The sequence below is a fragment of the Gopherus flavomarginatus genome, chromosome 1, assembly GCF_025201925.1.
Source record: "Gopherus flavomarginatus isolate rGopFla2 chromosome 1, rGopFla2.mat.asm, whole genome shotgun sequence".
In the NCBI taxonomy this organism is placed as follows: Eukaryota; Metazoa; Chordata; order Testudines; family Testudinidae; genus Gopherus; species Gopherus flavomarginatus.
Window position 1 is genome coordinate 291483683 of NC_066617.1, and position 23873 is coordinate 291507555.

Genomic DNA, 23873 nt, shown 5'->3' on the forward strand with positions numbered 1-23873 from the left:
TTAAACCAAAGTCAAACGATCTATTGTAACTTTAATGGTAATATTCTTGATTATAACGGACAAGTTCACCACACTGACCTGTTTCCAGAGCAATGAAACAAAGTGTTCTTACCTAATTCGTAGAGATGACCGTCTACGTTAACTAACGCAATAAAGTGAAGATCTACTTTTTCATCAATGCTTGGTGCCTGTAAGAAAACAAACAGTATAATATTATGAACACTAAATCTCTTATGATACTAAAAATACAAATCCCCCAATATAGAAAGCGTGTGACCTATAAAAGGAGGGGACTGGTAGCCGAGAAGCCCTAAAAACCAGGTTGGATTGATTTGAAGTGAAGTGATTTAAATCAACAATCAGGCAATTTTCATTTAAGTAGTTTATTTTTTTTTCCATTTGTATTTTTTAGTTATTTTCCTAAAGACAGGTTGGTTCTCATCGGTCAGTAACCAGACATGTTGATATGCAACTAAATATAGCTTTTACACTAAATTTGGTGCTTTCTGCTAACCAGGATGACATACTATATCTTAACACATTTATTTAAGCAATTATATAGTTTAACTTAAATACAAGTATCTGAATAAATGTATCTTCACACAGCCAATATCAAGGTGATATTATTCCTGTTTTAAAGATGGGGAACTGAAGCACAGAGAGATTAAGACCAAAGTTGTCGTCATGTCTCCTATTTTGACTTGAGTTTCCATTTTGAGATATCTAGGTTACTAAGCCCTATTTTTTCTAAGTATTTAGCATTTTATATAGCACTTTGTATGTTCAGTGTACCAGTTCCCATTAACATAAACTTAAAGTGCTTTGTGTGCTCAGCACTTCTGCAAGTCAGACTCCAGGGTCTCAAGCGGAGCACTCAGAAAGTTAAGTGTACACAATTACTGACCACTTGTGAAAAATCTGGTTTCAGTGATATGCCTACTACCATATAAGAACTCTGTGCCAGAGGGACAGGCAGAACTCAGCGATCTGGGGGAACAATCAACTGATTTATTCATGAGACCATCCTTCCTCTTCCTGCAATCCCTGCACCATTCATGTCTAACTTCTGCAACAAATGGAGGCAGGGATCCTACAGACAACAGCTTTATTTATTATGTACCCCTAATTCATTCCCTGAGCCCCGACCATCCTGTGTGATGAAAGAGGCAGAGGTCCTGTGGAAAAAGTATGTTTTTGTAATTAAAGACTGTATCACAATGCTTACTCAAAAGGAGGCTGAATTAAAGTTGCACAGGTAACCTTAATTCTGGAAGTTGCTAACTTCTGAGGAATTGATTCTGCAACTTTAGTATTCTGCTAATGTAGTTTTGTTTTAAATGTAATATTATATTCTAGTCAGTCATTTTCTATTGGCTGTAGATTAAAAATATTATGTCTGAACAGTTTTTTTCCTTAAAACATGCAACTCTAGCTTCTTCAGGGCACTGGGAGTTTGGAGGGAGGGGGAAGGAAAAGAGTCTATCTTCTCAAATTGCCCTCTGCTCCAAAGCCTCAAACTGCTGTCACTATTACTAAATTCTGGTGGCTGGAAGCCACTAGTCCGGGGTCGGCAAGCTCTCACACGCGACTCGCCAGGGTAAGTACCCTGGCAGGCCAGGCCAATTTGTGTACCTGCCGTGTCAGCAGGTTCGGCCAATAGCGGCTCCCACTGGCCGCGATTCGCCGTCCCAGGCCAATGGGGGTGGTGGAAAGCCGCGGCCACCACATCCCTCAGCCCGCGGCACTTTCCACCACCCCCATTAGCCTGGGACGGCGAACCACGGCCAGTGGGAGCTGCGATCAGCTGAACCTGCTGACGCAGCAGGTAAACAAACTGGCCCGGCCCACCAGGGTGCTTACCCTGGTGAGCCGTGTGCCAAAGGTTGCCGATCCCTGCACTAGTCATTTCAAAATCTGTAGGCATGTGGAAATTCTCCAAAAAGGGTCATATTTTTGGAATTTAATGTACTCTTCATATATAAATCCACATCATATATCATTTTAAAGCTTATTTTATGTACATTTTGATTAGGTGTGATGTGGAGCTGTCAGTTGGTGCCATAAGCCTGTCAAAAAGGTGAAACAATAGTATCCAAAATTAAAAAGTGTTTTTTTGCACAGTTCCAGAAAAAACTAACATGACAACTACCCTTGTTCTGGTTTCAGTTAATTTCAACAGCTTAGTGTGGTATTTGTTGGCCAAAGCTACAGAACAACAATGTATTAAAATATTTTTTATTGTTTTTGCATGGGAAAGATCCCCTCTGCCCCGAAATGAAGCTATTTCACATGTGGCAAAAATGGCAAATATCAACTGTTTGCAGTATATTAACATGAAATGTTTTCACATCTTACATTCTTAATTGTCAAAGTATCTCACAAGTGATAATAGTTTTCTATATTTTCAGTTGAAATTTGCTGATCAGATCAGATCCACACTGAAGACTGTGCATCAGTAGCAGTACATTCTGTTCCCATAGTTTGTACTGCACAGTGGGTAGATATAAATGTACATGAATTCCTAACATAATGCTTCTCCATTTGTGACCTTATGTACATACTGTGTACCGTCTAGTCTGCCTGGTAACCTGTTTTAATTTCTAATTGCCTATGAATGCAGTACTAGCCTTTGAAATATTCTAGAAATGAGTTTTTAGTGACTCTTACACACAGGTCAGTATTAGTGTTAGAGATGGCAATACACAGCTTCATGTTATGAATATGCAAAAGCTATGACAGAAAGAAGTGACATAAAAAGAAGTAGTGAAGACAAAGGCCACAAGCAAGTCCAAGCCTCTGCAATGAAGAGGAATGAAAAGCATGTTACAGCTCTTACCAACCATGTCATCAACAATCTGGCAAACTCATTAGACCCTGAATCACATGCAGAGGTGCTTATCGAGATACTTACTAGACTGGATGCAGTAAACGTACAAGAGTCTCTACTGAAAATAGCAAATGTTGGTGAAGAACAAATGGAGAGATTTGTGAGAGGTGCACTTGATTATGATGGGATATGTAGCTTTTTCAGCCCAGTTAAGAAATCTGGCATCAAAACATTTGCAGACATGGCCAAGATGACCACATTTAGTCTGGCAAGGAAGGAGATGGACAATCACAGCAGCCATCAGTCCAGAAACTGTCTTCTGGAAAGCCCTGTCATTAGCAAAATCCAGAGACAATGTTTCAGTGTTGACTGTTATTAGTCACCCAATGGGATCTGTGCCTATGTCCCTCTTTCATGCTCATGGAATAATGAACAGAACAGGCAAAGCTAAATTACAGCAGCAGCTGGAGGCTTAAGCTGAAAGAATATATGAGCTAAGAGCATGCAACAAAGAAACGATAGTGTATATCATAGGTGCCAGGGCTGTCATACAAATTACGGCTGGAAACAAAATTCCACACATTCAGTGAACTGGCTGCTGATATTCGGGTACGTCTACACTACGGGATTATTCCGATTTTACATAAACTGGTTTTGTAAAATAGATTGTATAAAGTCGAGTGCACGCGGCCACACTAAGCACATTAATTTGGCGGTGTGCGTCCATGTACCGAGGCTAGTGTCGATTTCCGGAGCATTGCACTGTGGGTAGCCATTCCGTAGCTATCCCATAGTTCCCGCAGTCTCCCCCGCCCCTTGGAATTCTGGGTTGAGATCCCAGTGCTTTATAGGGCAAAAAACATTGTTGCAGGTGGTTCTGGGTACAGCCTCATCCCTCCCTCCGTGAAAGTTGCAGACAACCATTTCGCGCCTTTTTTCCTGGGTGAACTGTACAAATACCATAGCATAGCAAGCATGGACCCTAATAAGATCAAGACCGCAATCGTGGACATTGTAAACACCTCGCGCATTCTCGTGCAGTCTATGCTGAACCAGGACCTGCAAAGCCAGGCGAGGAGGCGGTGGCTACGGCAGCACGGCGATGAGAGTGATGAGGACATGGACACAGAATTCTCTCAAACCGCGGGCCCCTGCACTTTGGAGATCCTGCTAATAATGGGGCAGGTTCTAGCCATTGAATGCCAATTTTGGGCCCAGGAAACAAGCACAGACTGGTGGGACCGCATAGTTTTGCAGGTTTGGGATGATTCCCAGTGGCTGCGAAACTTTCGCATCCGTAAGGGCACTTTCATGGAACTTTGTGACTTGCTTTCCCCTGCCCTGAAATGCCAGAATACCAAGATGAGAGCAGCCCTCACAGGTGAGAAGCGAGTGGCAATAGCCCTCTGGAAGCTTGCAACGCCAGACAGCTACCGGTCAGTCGGCAATCAATTTGGAGTGGGAAAATCTACTGTGGGGGCTGCTGTGATGCAAGTAGCCAAAGCAATCATTAAGCTGCTGCTATGAAAGGTTGTGACTCTGGGAAACGTGCAGGTCATAGTGGATGGCTTTGCTGCAATGGGATTCCCTAACTGTGGTGGGGCGATAGATGGAACCCATATCCCTATCTTGGCACTGAAGCACCTGGGCACCGAGTACGTAAACTGCAAGGGTTACTTTTCAATGATGCTGCAAGCACTGGTGGATCACAAGGGACATTTCACCAACATCCAAGTGGGATGGCCAGGAAGGGTTCATGACGCTCGCGTCTTCAGGAACACTACTCTGTTTAAACGGCTGCAGCAAGGGAATTACTTCCCAGACCAGAAAATAACAGCTGAGGATGTTGAAATGCCTGTAGTTATCCTGGGTGATCCAGCCTACCCCTTGATGCCATGGCTCATGAAGCCATACACAGGCAGCCTGGACAGTAGTCAGGAGCTGTTCAACTACAGGCTGAGCAAGTGCAGAATGGTGGTAAAATGTGTATTTGGCCGTTTAAAGGCATGCTGGCACACATTACTGACTCGCTCAGACCTCAGCCAAACTAATGTCCTCATTGTTATTGCTGCAAGATCCCTGCTAGCCAAACGCAAAAAAGCTCAGCTCCATTCCCCCCTCCCCCGCTTGGCTACCTGCAAGGAAGGATTTCTTTTAAGCAACAAGCAAACAGCCCAGTAGGAATGGCCATCTCTGTCCCCTTACTTAAATTCCTGAATTTCAACCAGCTTACCATGAACGATATCGCTCTCCTGAGGATAACACAGTGAGATAAAGAACGGATGTTGCTTGAATGCCAGCAATCACCGGGACCATACGCAGCTAGGCTTTGTCATGCAATGATACCAGATTATTGCTCCATGCATGGTGTGGTCAAGAGTCCTACCTGGAGGACGGAATAAGGCTGCCCTGCCCAGAAACCTTCTGCAAAGGCTTTTGGAGTACCTCCAGGAAAGCTTCATGGAGATGTCCCTGGAGGATTTCCGCTCTATCCCCAGACATGTTAACAGACTTTTCCAATAACTGTACTGGCTGCGAATGCATCCCAACTCCTCAGGGCAAATTAATCATTAAAAAACACTTGCTTTTAAACCATGTTTTATATTTACAAAGGTACACTCACCAGAAGTCGCTTCCATGGCTTCACTGTCTGGGCTAATGGCTTGGGAGGGCTAGGAGGGTAATTCTGTCTGGGTGAGAAAAAGCTCCTGGCTGTTGGGAAGAATGGAGCGCTGTGTGCTCTCTGCAAGCTCATCCTCCTCTTCCTCCTCCTCATCTTCCCCGTCCGCAGAATCCTCAGCCATGGCTGAGATTACCACCCCCACCTCGGAATCCACGGACAGGGCTGGAGAACTGGTGGCGGACCACCCTAGAATTACATGCAGCTCAGCGTAGAAGCGGCATGTTTTCAGCCCTGCCCCAGACCTTCCGTTTGCTTCTTTGGTTTTCTGGTAGGCTTGTCTGAGCTCCTTAACTTTCACTCTGCACTGCACTGAGTCCCTGGCGTGGCCTTTCTCCATCATTGTCTTGGAAATTTTTTCAAATGTTTTTTCATTTTGTCTTTTGGAACGGAGTTCTGTTAGCACAGAATCCTCTCCCCATACAGTGATCAGATCCAGTACCTCCCGTGCAGTCCATGCTGGAGCTCTTTTTCAATTCTCAGGAGACTGCATTGTTACCTGTGCTGATGAGCTCTGCGTGGTCACCTGTGCTGGTGAGCTCTCCATGCTGGCCAAACAGGAAATGAAATTCAAAAGTTCATGGGGCTTTTCCTGTCTACCTGGCCAGTGCATCCAAGTTCAGATTGCTATCCAGAGGGGTCACAGAGGTGCACTGTGGGATACCGCCTGGAGGCCAATACCGTAGATTTGCGGCCACACTAACCCTAATCTGACATGGCAATACCAATTTCAGCGCTACTCCTCTCGTTGGGAAGGAGTACAGAAACTGGTTTAAAGAGCCCTTTATATCGATATAAAGGGCCTCGTTGTGTGGATGGGTGCAGGGTTAAATCGGTTTAATGCTACTAAAATCGGTTTAAACGTGTAGTGTAGACCAGGCGTTAGAGGCAGGTCCTAAAAGGATCTGACAAACCTAATTCTGTAACTGAAGTTTTTGAGAGAGATCACAACAGTAACTCTGAAAACTGATGAAAAAGACAGCACTGGACAGGATCTGAAGTTGGATGCAAGAAATGCCAGTTGATTGGTGGACTTAATGGAAAGAGTTTCTAAACGTGGCATCGAACAAGCAGTCACTTGTAAAATTTCTCTGTGAAGATATGGTTCAAAATGCACCTGAGAGCATAGGCATACACACAGCACAAACACCCTTCTTGCTGGAGGTTTTTCCAAAGGAAATTAGCAAAATCTATCCCCAGTAGAAGTGCTGAAAAAGCCCAAGACTTACACAGTACTAGGGAGGAAGTGGACACAAGGATGATTCAGGGTCTTTTGGTGTCAAAGGAACTGTAGTAGTTAGGTCACCTGACACTGATGTTTTGGCCTTTGCTGTTCATCTGTTTCCAAAAATGGAACACAGAGATATCCTGTTGGATTTAAACAGGCACCAAGACCAGCACAACTGACAAGCATTGTTTCATAGGTGTGCACGCAACTGGTGACACACTCACTCCTGACTTCTGCAACATACTGCCTGCTGTACACACATTAACAGCATGTGACATAGTCATCCCTATTTAGTGCTCCTTACTGAGGGGGTTAGGGTCCAGGGAAATTTTTTCACCAGACAAAAGACTAAATATATATACACACACATACATATACACACACCGTATATAAGTTTAAAAACAAACAATTTAATACTGGTACACAGTGGTGACGACTGTGAAGCTTGGTTGAGGTGGAGGAGTGAGAGGGGGGGATACTTCCCTTACTGCTAAATGATGAACTAGCAATTGGCTGAGCCCTCAAGGGCTAACTCTCTCTCTATACAAGGCAGCAGGACTGGAGGGCATTTCCCTTAAGTACTGCCTTGTTAATTAGATCAGCTTGCTGAGACCACAGCTGCCTAAGCCCTGGTATGTTCCCCTGCTCTATGGAAGATGGGGATAGCAGGGTGCAGGAGCAGGTGGGAAGGGGACACCCTGACATTAGCCCCCCTCTTCCTTCCCTCCCCCCACACAGCAAGCAGGAGTCTCAGGAGCAGCTCCAAGGCAGAGGGCAGGAGCAGCTCCAAGGCAGAGGGCAGGAGGGACACAGCTGAATTGCAGGCAGTTGCTGCCTGGGGAACTTAGGGGAGCAGGGAGCTCATAGGGGGAGCTGATAGGGGGCTGCCAATCCACTCTGGTTCCAAGCCCCCACCAGCTAACTGCAACGGGCTGCTTTTCCTGCAAGCAGTACACAAAGCAGGCAGCTGCCAAACAACGTTAGAAGGAGCACTGCACAACTTTAAATGAGCATGTTCCCTAATTGATCAGCAACGTAACAATGAAACAACGTTAACACAGATGACTTTAAGTGAGGAATTAAAGTACCTGGAATCAGTTTGTGCTTCTGATTTTTGAGAGGAGTCACGGGGAGGAGTTAGGGAATTATTTCTAATAATACTCAGGAGTATTTACCTATGAATATTTCATATTGTTAAATTCATATTCCTGTTATATTTTCTTTGTCATTGTATTTGAATGTGTCTGTATGGATATGCTAAAGTTCTGAAAAATAAGATAAGAAAAAAAAAAAAAAGAGAGAGAAAAGACAGTCCCTATCCTAAAGAGCTTACAAACTATAAGGACAACAGACATACCTGGAGGATGAAGCAAACGGGATAGAATATACAAGCAAGGTTGTTTATTATCATGATACAGCAGATTTCTAACTGGCTCCTCTGCCTAATCTTTATTAGTTGACTAACTCCTTGGTGGGAGTATGTATCTCTTGGGGGAGTTGCGTGAGAGTAACAGCCTTGTGGACCAGCTCAGGACAAATGTTCCATATATGGAAAAGACTTCCAAGGGGATTGCGGAATGTCAGGGAGATCACAAAGCAGGAGATAATGGCTTGACTGTAAGTTTTAGCAATATGGAAAGAAAAGACTGGTTCTTGGACAACATTGTAAAACCTGCCCGGTTGTGTAGAGTCAGAGATGAACCCCTAGTAATAGGCTATAGTAACTGGAAGAAAGACAGTGTGTTAAACAACGTGAATAAAGAATGTTGGTAGCAAAATTTCCAACAGATATCCAGGAGGTTGCTAACAGCAACCAGAATGTAATTAAATTTAATATCCCTGTAGGGAGGAATAGACTAAAGAAACCCACCATAGTAGCATTTAACTTCAAAAAGGAAAACTACACAAAAATGAGGAAGCTACTTAAAATGGAAATTAAAAGAAACAGTCACAGCAGTGAAATGCCTGCAAGCTGCTGGAGACTATTTTAAAACACCATAATAGAGAAGCAAACTAAATGTATACCCCAAATAAAAAAAAACCTAAAAACAAAAAACAAGCAAACAAAACAGGAAGAGGACCAAAAATGCTACCATAGCTGAAGAGTAGAGTAAAAGAGGTGATTAGAGGCAAAAAGGCCTCCTTTAAAAATTAGAAGTCAAATCCTATAGAGGAAAATATAACTGAGCATAAACTCTGGCAAATCAATTATTATAAGGCAGGCCAAAAAAGAATTAGGAGCAACTAGCAATATTGACAAAAAAAACAACAGTCATTTTTTTTTTAAGAATATCAGAAGCAGTGGGGGTCCACTGGATGACTGAGGTGCTAAAGGAACACTCAAGGAAGTCAAGGCTGTTGTAGCGACACTAAGTCAATTCTTTGCATCTGTCCTCACTGCAGAGAATGTGAAGGAGATTCCCACACCTGAGACATTCCTTTTAGGTGAGAGACCTGAGGAAATGTCAGATTGAGGTGTCAATGGAGATGGCTTTGGAAAAAATAAATAAGTTATACAGTAATAAGTCACCAAGACCAGATGGTATTCATCCAAGAGTTCTGAAGGAACTCAAATATGAAACTGCAGAACTACTAACTGTAATATATAATCTATCACTTAAACCATACGACTGGAGTCATCATGGATAGTTCTCGGAAAACATCTGCTCTGTATGCAGCAGTCATAAAAAATAAAGCTAATAGAATTAGGAATGGGATAGATATTATATAAATCCATGGTACACCCACACCTTGAATATTGTATTGAATATTGAGGTGGAGATGGACATAGGAGACTGAAGTGTTGAGAGTCTCTGGGTTAGGCTAAAAGGGGTAAAAAACACGGGTGATGTGCTGGGAGTCTACTACAGGCCACCTAATCAGGTGGAAGAGGTGGATGAGGCTTTTTTCAAACAACTAACAAAATCATCCAAAGCCCAAGATTTGGTGGTGATGGGGGACTTCAACTATCCAGATATATGTTGGGAAAATAACACCGCGGGGCACAGACTATCCAATAAGTTCCTGGACTGCATTGCAGACAACTTTTTATTTCAGAAAGTTGAAAAAGCTACTGGGGGGAAGCTGTTCTAGACTTGATTTTAACAAAGAGGGAGGAACTCGTTGAGAATTTGAAAGTAGAAGGAAGCTTGGGTGAAAGTGATCATGAAATCATAGAATTTACAATTCTAAGGAAGGGTAGAAGGGAGTACAGCAGAATAGAGACAATGGATTTCAGGAAGGCGGATTTTGGTAAGCTCAGAGAGCTGATAGGTAAGGTCCCATGGGAATCAAGACTGAGGGGAAAAACAACTGAGGAGAGTTGACAGTTTTTCAAAGGGACGCTATTAAGGGCCCAAAAGCAAGCTATTCCGATGGTTAGGAAAGATAGAAAATGTGGCAAAAGACCACCTTGGCTTAACCATGAGATCTTGCGTGACCTACAAAATAAAAAGGCGTCATATAAAAAATGGAAACTAGGTCAGATTACAAAGGATGAATATAGGAAAATAACACAGGAATGCAGAGGCAAGATTAGAAAGGCAAAAGCACAAAATGAACTCAAACTAGCTATGGGAATAAAGGGAAACAAGAAGACTTTTTATCAATACATTAGAAGCAAGAGGAAGACCAAGGACAGGGTAGGCCCACTCCTCAGTAAGGAGGGGGAAACAGTAACGGGAGACTTGGAAATGGCAGAGATGCTTAATGACTTCTTTGTTTCGGTCTTCACTGAGAAGTCTGAAGGAATGTCTAATATAGTGAATGCTTACGGGAAGAGGGTAGGTTTAGAAGATAAAATAAAAAAAGAACAAGTTAAAAATCACTTAGAAAAGTTAGATGCCTGCAAGTCACCAGGGCCTGATGAAATGCATCCTAGAATACTCAAGGAGTTAATAGAAGAGGTATCTGAGCCTCTAGCTATTATCTTTGGGAAATCATGGGAGACGGGGGAGATTCCAGAAGACTAGAAGGGGGCAAATATAGTGCCCATCTATAAAAAGGGAAATAACAACAACCCAGGAAACTACAGACCAGTTAGTTTAACTTCTGTGCCAGGGAAGATAATGGAGCAGGTAATTAAAGAAATCATCTGCAAACACTTGGAAGGTGGTAAGGTGATAGGGAATAGCCAGCATGGATTTGAAAAGAACAAATCGTGTCAAACTAATCTGATAGTGTTCTTTCATAGGATAACAAGCCTTGTGGATAAGGGAGAAGCAGTGGATGTGATATACCTAGACTTTAGTAAGGCATTTGATACGGTCTCGCATGATATTCTTATAGATAAAACTAGGAAAGTACAATTTAGATGGGGCTACTATAAGGTGGGTGCATAACTGGCTGGATAACCGTACTCAGAGAGTAGTAGTTAATGGCTCCCAATCCTGCTGGAAAGGTATAACAAGTGGGGTTCCGCAGGGGTCTGTTTTGGGACCGGTTCTGTTCAATATCTTCATCAACGATTTAGATGTCGGCATAAAAAGTACGCTTATTAAGTTTGCGGACGATACCAAACTGGGAGGGATTGCAACTGCTTTGGAGGACAGGGTCAAAATTCAAAATGATCTGGACAAATTGGAGAAATGGTCTGAGGTAAACAGGATGAAGTTCAATAAAGATAAATGCAAAGTGCTCCACTTAGGAAGGAACAATCAGTTTCACACATACAGAATGGGAAGAGACTGTCTAGGAAGGAGTATGGCAGAAAGAGATCTAGGGGTCATAGTAGACCACAAGCTTAATATGAGACAACAGTGTGATACTGTTGCAAAAAAAGCATGCATTAACAGGTGTGTTGTAAACAAGACACGAGAAGTCATTCTTCCGCTTTACTCTGCGCTGGTCAGGCCTCAGCTGGAGTATTGTGTCCAGTTCTGGGCACTGCATTTCAAGAAAGATGTGGAGAAATTGGAGAGGGTCCAGAGAAGAGCAACAAGAATGATTAAGGTCTTGAGAACATGACCTGTGAAGGAAGGCTGAAGGAATTGGGTTTGTTTAGTTTGGAAAAGAGAAGACTGAGAGGGGACATGATAGCAGTTTTCAGGTATCTAAAAGGGTGTCATCAGGAGGAGGGAGAAAACTTGTTCACCTTAGCCTCCAATGATAGAACAAAAAGCAATGGGCTTAAACTGCAGCAAGGGAGATTTAGGTTGGACATTAGGAAAAAGTTCCTAACTGTCAGGGTAGTTAAACACTGGAATAGATTGCCTAGGGAAGTTGTGTTATCTCCATCTCTGGAGATATTTAAGAGTAGGTTAGATAAATGTCTATTAGGGATGGTCTAGACGATATTTGGTCCTGCCATGAGGGCAGGGGACTGGACTCGATGACCTCTCAAGGTCCCTTCCAGTCCTAGAGTCTATGAGTATGTAGGTCTGATACATTAGCATTGGAAAAGGTACAGAAAAGGGACAAAAATGATTAGGGGTATGGAACATCTTCCATACAAAGAGTAATTAAAAAGACTGGGACTGCTCACCTTAGAAAAGATATGACTAATGGGAGATATAATAGTCTATAAATCATGAATAATGTGAAGAAAGTGAATAAGGAAGTTTTTACTTTCACAGTAACACAAGAACCTAGTGTCACCAAACAAAATTAATAGGCAGAAGGAAGTACTTCTTCCTGCAATGTGCAGTCAACCTGTGGAACTCATTGTGTGCGTGTCCACCCAAGTAAATGAAATAGATGATTGGATTCCCCATGTGCACAAAGAGTGAACACTGTTTATCCAAAAACATTTAGGCTCGATGTACTATACTAGTTGCACTAGAAATGGCTTTAATTGCATCCTTGATTTCACTCGTTATATGTTTATTGGAGGGGGGGATATACAAATATTCACTAGCAACTTTTAGACAAAGTGTTCTAAAGATACAAAAATAAACTTAAAGGTAAAAATATTCCTCACTGAATACTAAGACCAATGAATGGCACAGATTTACCAATGCTAATGAGAAGGCCAAGGGTGATATAACCTCTTTTCCTTTAATTTGTGTGTTTTCCAGTGAATAACGTTCTCAAATTGTATTTGTTAGAAACCAGGTAAAGCCCTGAATATAAAAATCTATAAAGTTTCATAAAATTCTCAAACACTGATTTGCAACAGTCTGAGCTACTCCCTATCTATGTCACAGAATAAAATAAAGTATCTGAAGAGTAGTTCTCCAAGTAAATGGAAAGGTACATGGGGAAGGGACTCAACATTGAGGTATATAAATCACAATGAACAAAATACACAAAGAAATGGAAGTATTTTGTAGGTGAATATGTTTGTGCCATTAAACAACAACAACAACAAGGATTTCCATATCCCTATTCGGACTGGGGAATTATTTAGTTTACAGTTGACTCACAGTCAGAATTATTTCAGTTTAGTCAGAATCCACATTAATCAAATGCAAATTTCTAGCAGTGTGATTGCAATGTGATTATACTGGTTGAAACAGAGAGATAGCTATCCCAGTTGTAACTTGGTAGCATCCATCTCAGGATACGTAGCTTTCATGTGTTGGAAAGTAGTAGACTTTAATTTTGTGAATTTCCACTCCACCATTCTATTTCAATTTAGTGCTTTTGAGGGTTCAGTCAGTCAACCAGTCAATTATCTAAAAACGTTGGATATTAAATAAACAAATATAGATTGAACAATTAGTGTAAGAATATTCAAGCCTCCTGAATGAAGAGAAAAAAGTTGAAGCATAATATTTAATAAGGAACCACCATCTAACAGAACATTTTAATCTTCGACCGAAAGGTGAATTTTACAAACTTTGCAGCTAAAATAATAGGATGTCAAGGGAGAAAGTACCTAAGCCACCTCAGAACTACAGAAGATATTTCATCTTTGCTGAAACACTTAAAGGATTGTGAAGCAAGGCTCAAAACTGAAAACAAGAAGGAAAATGGGCTCAGGATATAAAACCACAGGAAGGGGAAATCACGCTGTATAGCAAAGAATTAGAAGCTACTAAGAAGTGCGTCTAGCAGAACCAACTGAAAGACCATAAGGATGTGGTAAAGAACACAGAGGTTTGAAGAAGAGCTTATGGAAGAACAAGCAGTTCCATAAAGGGCAAGCTTCTTGTGTACTTGGAAAAATAGCTCTCAAACGCCAGATTATCTCAAGTAAAAAAACACCTTCCCCAAAAATAACTTAGGAGGCAAAGCATGGACTGATGCATGCTTGCTGTTCCACAGGGAAAAGAGCCCTAAGAATGGTTAAGAGAAAAAGCAACAGCTGTGTAGAGACTGAAGATGGACTACACTTACAACAGAACGGAGCCCAACAGGAAGGCGTATCAATGGCTGCCAACAATGAAGACGGATTGGTGCATTGGTAGCCTGTGCAGGACCTACATGGTTATGTTTGACCTAGGAGAGAGATGCAGAGTGATACAATGGTGAAGCCTTCGTTCTGCACAGGCTTAACTGAGGTTGCAATGACAATGATGGTAAGGACAGCAAGGACGATGATGACTTCATAAATATTAAAAAAAACTTAACCCACTTAAACTTGAATTAACATATCTAGGGTCTAGGCTACTGCAAAGTCTCTGACTTTCTGTATTGTGTATTGCTTTAATAAGCATCAGCATGGAAGATTCGTGCATAGGAATGGACTGGATTTGAACAATAATAGGACAACAAAGAATGGAAATTAACAAATGATATGGTCCAAATCTGAAGAAATTCCCCACTAGACAGATATGAACACGACTGAACAGTTGAGTTATTCACACCCAATAAACTTCATAAAATGAAGACAAGTTTAACAAATGTATCCTAGATCGATTGTTGGAAGAAAGGAGGAAGGTGACTGAAATTGTATCTACTACTTCTGGGAGAGATTAGAAGACACAAAAGGATCTATCCTGTCCTCATATACGCCGCCCAAAAGTCAGTTTTTCATGTATTTTAGAAGAAAACCACATGGTATAGTTCTGATTAAAGTGGATTAAGTTATTATTGCAGCGCAACCCCGAGTTTCCATACTGGCACATTCCTAATGTAGAAGGATAGCAATTGGAAAGGCTTGTGGGGGTAAGGTATGCAACTTGATACATGTTCAACTTATTCTTCTAAAGTAGGTCAATGGCAGTACTACCATTAACACAATTTGAAATCTTGGTTCTGTTCTTTTTCATATCTTTGGAAGCACTAGGAATATGTTAAATGATTCAAATAGTTGCTACTAGAAGAAAGACCACAGAAGAAATAAAGTGACTCAAGCACAACTGTCTCTCATTTTACAGAATATGTATGTATGCAGAATACAAGATGTAATTCCACAAGATACAGTCAATAAGCATATATTCAACATAGTACACTAAGTATTAAACAGTTCTAATGGATTACAAAGGCCCACTGTATAATGTGATTAAGTAGTTATGCAAATAGCTGCAAAATAGAAATTTACCTTTTTGTCAAGTTGATGCTTATATCCCGTGTCACAGATCCACAGCAGTGTTGCCTTCTGCTTTTACAACTTTCCTCCTGCCATTTTGCTTTTTTTGTCTATATTCATTCTGTGATTTTCCCACAAAAGGAGGGTCCAGTAAATTTCTGTGCCTTACCCACTGCCTTACACACTTAGAACAGAGCAAGAAGCAATAAAATAGACTCTTCCTTTAAGCACTAAGTACAACTGCAAACCTCACTCACTCAGAGATGAGTATACCTAGGATGCCATGGGATTTTCAGCATCTGGGCCATGTATGGGGTGACTGGATGTCCTGATTTTATAGGGACAGTCCCAATTTTGGGGTCTTTTTCTTATATAGACTCCTATTACCACCCACCCTGTCCCATTTTTTCACATTTGTGTCTGGTCACCCTAGGACCATGGTGAAGAGTCATGTAGAAGTTTGTAATATGCTCCTTGCCTTTAGACTGGGGTGGGCACACTTTTTGGCCTGAGGGCCACGTCAGGGTTGCACAACTGTATGGAGGGCCAGGTAGGGAAGGCTGTGCCTCCCCAAACAGCCTGTCCTCCGTCATCTATCCACACCCTCCCACTTCCCACCCCAACTGCCCCCCTCAGAGCCCCCAACCCATCCAACCCATCCCTGCTCCCTGTTCCCCAACCACCCTCTCCTGGGACCCCCTATCCAAGCCCCCTGCTCCCTGTCCTGACTGCCCTCCTGACCCCTATCCACATCGCTGTCCCCTGACAGGCCCCCCAGGACTCCCACTCCCAACCCTCCCTATTCCCCATCCCCTGACCGCCCCCCAGAACCTCCACCCCATCCAACCATCCCCTCCTCCCTGACTGCCCCCCAGAACCCCGCTCCTTTACCCAACCCCATTTCTCCCCACCCCTTACCAGCAGCAGGAGCTCGCAGCCGCGACACCTGGCCAGAGCCAGCTGCGCTCCCCACACTGCCCAGTGGGAGTGGCGGGCCAGAGCGCGGCCAGCATGGCAGGGTGGCTGTGTGAGGGAGAGGGGGCAGCAGGGGAGGGGCCAGGGACTAGGCTCCCCGGCCAGGAACTCAGGGGCTGGGCAGGACGGTCCCATGGGCCGCCGTAGTTTGCCCAACGTCTGCTTTAGAGCCTGATCCAAAAGTTATAACTTTAATGTGTTTTGGATCAGGCCCTAGATGTTAGCAGCTCTACAGGAAAGGAGAATGAATACCCAGCTAAAGGAAGAGGGAACTGATACAATCCAAGAGCAGAATCAGACAATATTTGTGGGGTGAGAGAGAAGTTTGCAGGAGCTGATGGCTGCTATGCTTCAGTTACACTACTGTGATTTTTCAGCTCTTCATGCTAAACAGGTATTGAGACAAAAGATTGCTGCTGAGTTAGGAAAATACTTCAAATGTTTATAACATATCAGAAGGACCACAAAGCTTCAGAATACACAGCAAAATACGCAAAATCTCTAATCAAATCCTGAAGAACTACTCCTACAGTTTCTTGCAGAGATCTCCAAAGTCAATGGACCTACATGTGGAAGCATGAGTCTGCTAATCAGAACAAGTTGTAGGATCAAGATCTCAATATCTAGTGGTTTGGCATGTCAGACCTCAGTGCCCTCCCTCCACAATGGAATGCCCACAACAGACTATGAAGATTTTGAATTCTGCAAATCTCTTGCCTATTTTGGTAATAGAGGTTTGTGTTTTCTTTCTTAAATGTTCAAGTATAGTAATTGTTTACCTAGCAACATAACAAACAACAACAACAACAAAAAGCTTTAAAAATTATGGGGCAGGAATTTAGTTTTGGCTGGGTAAACACAGTTGACAGGAAATTGCCTTATAGTATGTATATTTTTGCTCTGAAAAAAATACAGTGTAGTATTTTTATAGCATAAAAGCTGTCAAGACAACACTGGTAATGCCAACCCATAAGGGATGCTGAATTTATTTGTTTAAAGGAGTAGAGATTGACCCAATATTTTGAGATTTACATACAAGACTTACTAAAACTGCTAGCGTAAATCAAGTTTATATAAAACCATTCTTAGGCAAGTTGCATGACTCAATTATGACCTTTTTTCCTTCACTTACTATTATTTTGAATACACCTTATATTAAATCCTACAGTCTAAGAAAGGCTAGACTTAAGACAAAGGGACTTTTGATTAAGGAGCAGGAATTTTTCCCCCTTCATAGAATATCAGGTTTGGAAGGGACCTCAGGAGGTCATCTAGTCCAACCCCTGCTCAAAGCAGGACCAATTCCCAACTAAATCATCTTACCATTCTCAATGACTGGCACTTATTTCTGAGTTTCCCAGTTGTTCTTTTTTTTGTTTTAAGAACACTGTGAATAAATTCAGGTAAGTGTTTCTGAATAGGTTTTAAGGCCAGAATGCAACATGGGAAACTATAAAGGCAAGGGAATTTTTTTTGGTTAAGCAGGAAGAATGGGGTCATGGCTCCTTTAAGAATTCCCCTTCCTTTGGGATGGGAGGGGAGGACATCACCTGAGCTGGGGGGTGTCAGAAGGACTCATGTAAGCCATTATCTCACCACGTAGAGGTTAATGTGCTCTTATGCCCAGATCAGCAGTTCTTACCCTCCTACCCATAGGATCATAGTAGACTGGGTTTTTGTGGCTGTCTGTAGGAATCATATTTGTTGACTTTTCTGGAACTGGAAACTAATATTTCTCTCACTGCCAGATTGGCTGGAGTGGTTTTTTCCCACCCTCCCAAAGCAGCTCCAGGATCTAGCTAGGTAAGTTGGGAGGCATAGTTTGTCAGGAAGCAGGACCTGCAGCAGAGCCAGTGTCCGGGCAACCAAGTGCAGTAGGCATCTAGTAGGCTGCCAGATTGCCTACAACCTGTGATTGATTGGAAGAATCAAGAGAGTAGCTCTTGAGCCCAGCAGCAGCAGGGGTAGCTCCTGTGCTTGCTTGTTCCCAGCCCTGCTCCTGCCTTGCCTCACTCCAAGTTACCAGTCCTTGTGCTGAGCATGGACTCCTACTCTAACCACTAAGACTGCCCATGTCCAAGTCACTGACACAGTCCAAGTAGCTGCAACTTAACAAGTGGTAGGTGTCTGGTGCAGGTACTCATTCCATAGGGAATCTGGTTCCTGACAGACAGGACTAGCCTTAGGAAGACTAGCACCCTGAGCAAACTTGTATTTTGGCACCCTTTCTTTGTGTTTGAGAACAGCAGCATGGGGCACAGGGCGCAAGGACCAGCTCTTGGCCCTGGAGCCCAGAAGGTCTGCACAGGGAGGAGTTTGTAAGTCCAAAGGCTCTCTGTCCATACTGCCCCTGACAACCTACCAGGAGGAGAGCAAGTGTGCAGCCCCCGGCCTTGCCCCTGGAAATGGGAGACCTGGGGCTCCACAGGAGCAAACCCTCCTGCATGTGCCTCCCCACCAGGCTAGCAGCTCTGGGCAACATGGCCCACGCCACTCTTGGCTGGCCAGGGGCTCCAGACCCAGGCTTGCTCGCACTTAGTGCTTAATTTGTGCCGGGGCTTGCCGAGACTTAGCCCCAGCACATCTAGGCTTGTAATTCATAGCCCCAGCACCTCTAGACTCTTACTTCTGTGCTGCTGCTGCTGGTGGCAGCTGCTGGTCAAGAGTGACAATACCACATACCATGCCACCCTTACTTCTGTGCTGCTGCTGGCGGTGGAGCTGTCTTCTGAGCTGGGTGCCTGGCCAGCAGCCACTGCTCTCTGGCCACCCAGGTTGAGCCTCAGCACCTCTTTCATTATAAGATAAGCACTGCCTGCATTCACCCCTGCTCCAGCAGCCCCGGCCAGCCAACTTGCAGCACTTGGACAGTGCCCCCCAATCATGGCGCCCTGAGCAATCACCAGAATCACTCACCACTAAGGTTGGCCCTGCTGACAGACCAGATGTCACAGATTTTAGGGAACACCCCTTACTGGCCTCCCACTAGGACTACTGTAAGGGGAATCCAAGCCCCTGCCACTCTGGATCCCAGGAGTATTTCAAGCCCAGACGCTGCCCCAATCTTGGGGTCTCCTAAGCACACTCTCAGGGCTCAAATCTTCATCTGGCATCCCCTTCTACCTGCTGGAACTTGCTGTGCAGCCATCCAGACCCTCTGGGTGTACTGGAAGGTATGAGGATGTGTGCTGTCTGAATTATTCCCAAATGAGTTAAATTAATAAAGGTGCAGTCTAATTAAAGCACATCCCTCACATCTTCCCTTTCTTCCAGTCTGTAAGGGACAACTGACTACTAAGGCCATATAATCACCCTTCCTGAATAACAGTCCATAGAATTTCACTAAGTAATTCATCCCTAATGCCAAACAGTCTGATCTTTTAGAAAGATATGTACCTAATCTTGATTTAAAGACTACAAGTGATAGAGAATTACCTTATCCCCTGGTAAGCTGTTAGTCAATTTACAATTTATTTCCAGTTTCATTTTTTTCTAATTTCAATGTCCAGCCATTAGATCTTGTTATGCATTTGTCTGCTATATTAAAGAGCCCTCTAGTATGAGATCGCTTCTCCTTGTATTTGGACCTCATGATCATGATCAGCTTGCCTCTTGAATTTCTTTGGCCTACCAAAGAAAAGTTTAAGGGTTGTTTTTTTTTTTTTTAAAAAAATAGTAATTAGACAAGAGTGATGTCTGGACTACTAGGTATTAGGAAATCCACAGAAGGCAGATTGCCAGTATTTGATTAAGAAGATTACTTTCTGCAGTCACTTAATTCAATGCATAAGTATCTTAAAATATTTTTACAAGGTCTGATATTTTTAAATTCCATCTACTATTTAAATGATCTGAGCTCTCTATTGTTTAATATAAAGAGCTAATACAGATTATTTTGACTGTTGCTATTCCAAAACACCTCCTTATTAAGGATTCCATTAAGTATGACATTTCCATTTTAACTGGCGACTTGGAAGCCACAAACACAGTTCTAGATGGTATCCTCTACCAAGGCCCATAATAGCAATCAGCAAGCATAAGGAAAACGGGAGACTCTTGGGCTATGCAATTACACAAGATGAAAGGATTTGTAGTTGCAAAATGCTGAAAATTCTAGACGGTTAAAATCCTTCATGAAACTACAAATTAAAATGACCAAAAAAAAAAAAAAAAAAAAAGCTGGTGTACTTGTTATCTGTGGCAAATAGACTCTAGAATTATCACAGGAGCTGATATCATTTATGTTATACCACGGATGAGAAATTTGGAATAAAAGTTTAATTTTAATTTCAGATTTTGTATACACAGACTTATTGAATAAGTACGTTAATATAGGAACACACTGTAAAATGTTTCAAACATAATACTACCACTAAATGTCAACAAGATTTACATTAAGTTGCCTCCAACTTCACTAACATAAAAATCAGAATAAGGTTTTTATTCCCAAGAGGAAAATGTACTTAAATGCTGATGATCATATTTCAGAAGTGAAACATAAGAATGATACTAGAATAATACTGCATAATAAATATGACGTGTACAATGAAATTCACGTTCTCTGAAGGATATCTACCCTGCACCTAGAAATTTCTCTCAAATTGCAAGGTAGTAGTGTTGAGACAGCACAGTTTGGGAACTGAAAACAAAACTTGAAGCCACAAACTCTTGAATTCTAATTCTTGCTCTGCTACCAATTCATTGGCAAGCCTTGGCAAAGTCACTTAACTAGTCTGAGACTCAGTTTCCCCATCTGTATAGTGTGCATATACCTACTGTATATGGGCATTGTGTTCTTCAATGTTTGCACAGTGCCTTTTAAGAAGTATTAGAATGTTGGATCAAAATGAAAATTGTTTCTAAGCAGGTATTTATAATTAAACTACTGGGCACAATTTATCACAATTTTTTTTGAAGACTTAAATTGATGGGTTGGAAGCTATTACATTAAGCAGATTTAATATTTCAACACGTGTAGGGACAGAATACTTCATACTACGCTGTCCAATTGTGAGAAATAACCTCAAAATGTTATTTTTTCCCCACAAACTTCCCAAATTGCACTCAGATGCTACGGTGACAAGATCCATATAGTAGCTAATGTAAATACATTTTACAACTTTAAACCTTTACTGAACATCTGTTGGGTTAAAAACATCTCCACATGCACTTTCCAATGAAAGCTGTTAGAGAACATCGCAGACGACATCTGAACTTAATCTTCATATAGTTAATACACTTTTATCAAGTAACCGAATTTAAAAACTGAAGCTTAAAAACAGCTTTTGCATCAGTTATCCTGCAATGTATTACATTTTATTTAACAGCAGAATAGTACTATCTGAAGATAAAAGAGTACATTATTTTTAGTTATCCAACTAACTACTTAGGAAAGCTTAATTACAACATTTTACTATTGATTGTGTAGCTTTTATTTCATCAACTATTTTTCCCAGCATAAAAAAAGAGTTCATTCTATCAACACTGGGAATATCAAAGTAAGCACAATATTGCTGGGAAGAAGATTTGTTAGCTGACCTGTGCTCTATCTGCTTACTGAATAGCTGCTTGTAATGAAGACAGAAGGAAATATTACAGGTTGGTACTTAAGAATAGCAGATTTAAAATCCAACGTCTCTACAATTTTGAAGGCATCCCTCCAAGTTTTTGGCCTGAATTACTTACAGGCTCTGTAACTGGTAAACCGATTTTTTTTTTTACAGTGTATTTCCCTGCAATTTACAATCCAGTCCATAATTGAGGTAAGCATATTTTGAAAAGCACTTGACAGTACTATTGAGCCAGACAAATGGCCTCAGACACAGGGCCTTGAAAATAAGTAGTGTCCAGATTAAAGTCCTAAATACCATTACATATTTAATTCACCTCCACTGTAAACTTCGTTAGAAGTTATTTCAGTCAAATCAACCTGGAATCCTCCTGAAGAGGCTGAGGTTCTATGGCAGGGATGGGCAAACTTTTTGGCCCGAGAGCCATATCTGGGAATAGCAATTGTATGGCGGCCCATGAATGCTCACGAAATTGGGGTTGGGTGTGGGAGGGGATGAGGGCTCTGGTTGAGAGTGCAGGCTCCAGGATGGGACCAGAAATGAGTTCAGGGTGCGGGAGCGGGCTCTGAGCTCGGATGGGGGAACGGGGTGCTAGCTTAATACTAGCATACTTTTATTACAATAATGAAGTTACTTGTATTCCTTCCAGTACTGCAACTGGAGTATCAGAGTTGGACCGAACGTGTCTCTCTCTCAAATACTCCACTGTAATGCAAGGGACCGTGGAACACAGTGAATCAGAGTTTGAGTGAAAGTAATTGTAAATATTTATTCTTGTATTCTAGATAGTTGGAGAGAGAAGATGTATACCCAATCTTTCAGTAAGAATGTAAGATAGAAAGTGAAAAAAGAATTTATATCTAAGAATATTTTGGTCATGCTATACAATGTTTAAAATTTCATTTCCTTTACAGGGTACGTTTTAGAGTATTAAAACTTCTAAAAAACACTATCATGACCCATATTTATAATGGCAGCAATAGTATCACTGGAACCTTGGAGAAGCTGCAAAAACCATTCCTTAAGGAGGTCATATGGGTTCCTGGCCCAAAAAAAAAAAAAGAGCAAAAACATGGGACTATATGTCAAAATACACAAAATACCATTATACGCTCCATGGAAAAAGATAATGGCAAGCTCCTTCATGTTATTTCTCAACCAATAAATCATAATGACCCAGGAAACCAAAGATCTTGGAAAGCCTACATTTCACAATGGTTGAAAACGGAATGTCTTCACTCTTTAGTTTACCATTGCCAAGGCTAACCACAGTGATCACAATTGAAGCCTGAGCATGTTACATTCCAAGCAAGTTTACAGTTCTGATGGCATGCTAAAAAAACTCTTATAGCCTAGGGTTGGCAGTCGTGGTTCAAGATAAGGAAGAAGTCCAGCTGAACTATGATTCCAACTTACTGGTTTTCAAGAGACTTCAGAGTTACTACAACTACAATCTCTCTAAAAAATACTGGTCCTAGTCACAATGCTGAATCCATAATTGAACTGTGAATTTGAGACCAATTCTCTCAATTTACGAGTAACTAAAAGCAGTTCATTCTGATTTTCCAAAATTAAATTTCTCATTGCCAGAACTGTTGGTCAAGTTTCAATGGAAAGTTATGCGTTGTCACTAAAAGCATTGCCACTACACAGCAACCAAAGCACAACAATTCAAGGATTACTCAGTTCAAGGATCTCTCTCATCTTTCTTAGCCAAACATGCACAGTTGTAGTTGAAGCTGTCACCTGGTAGCCTGAAGTAGGAAGCATACAAGAAAACCAGAAGTGGTACAATGTCAAACAGTAGGAGATTATTTCTGTACTTCCATAACAGGTGGTATACTAGGGTATATATTTCCCCACTGTCATTGTCTTCTCTTTTCCTCCTCCCCTTAGCTCCACTGATATGGGGCTGGCTCTGAGTCCTTCTCCATTCCAGTCTTTCCTGAAGCAGTTTGTCAGAAACTTTGCAGCTAATCAAACCCTTTTGTATAACATCCATCTATCTATTTTGGGTCCTCCAACTCTTCTCCTACCTCTACTTCTAAGATTAACACCTTGTTTCCTATATATTCTTCTGATCTTTTCACATGCCCAAACCATGTAAGTCTGGATTTCCTCAGCTTTTCTATGATTGGTGTCATCTTCACTCTTCCCCTAATTCATTTGTTCCTAACATG

At 41.9% G+C, this 23873-nt stretch overlaps 1 protein-coding gene across 4 annotated transcripts in view; it reads right to left on the reverse strand.

The window, feature by feature from the left end:
- UCHL3 (ubiquitin C-terminal hydrolase L3) overlaps positions 1-23873 on the reverse strand; it is a 71219-nt gene that overhangs the window by 10118 nt on the left and 37228 nt on the right. For all 4 annotated transcript variants that reach the window (XR_007774152.1, XM_050951787.1, XM_050951805.1 and 1 more), the window contains one exon: positions 113-188. Coding sequence is in view for 3 of the 4 variants with exons in the window: in XM_050951787.1 (XP_050807744.1) it covers positions 113-188 (76 nt within the window). In the remaining variant the exon portion in view is untranslated. The remainder of the gene's footprint in view (positions 1-112; positions 189-23873) is intronic.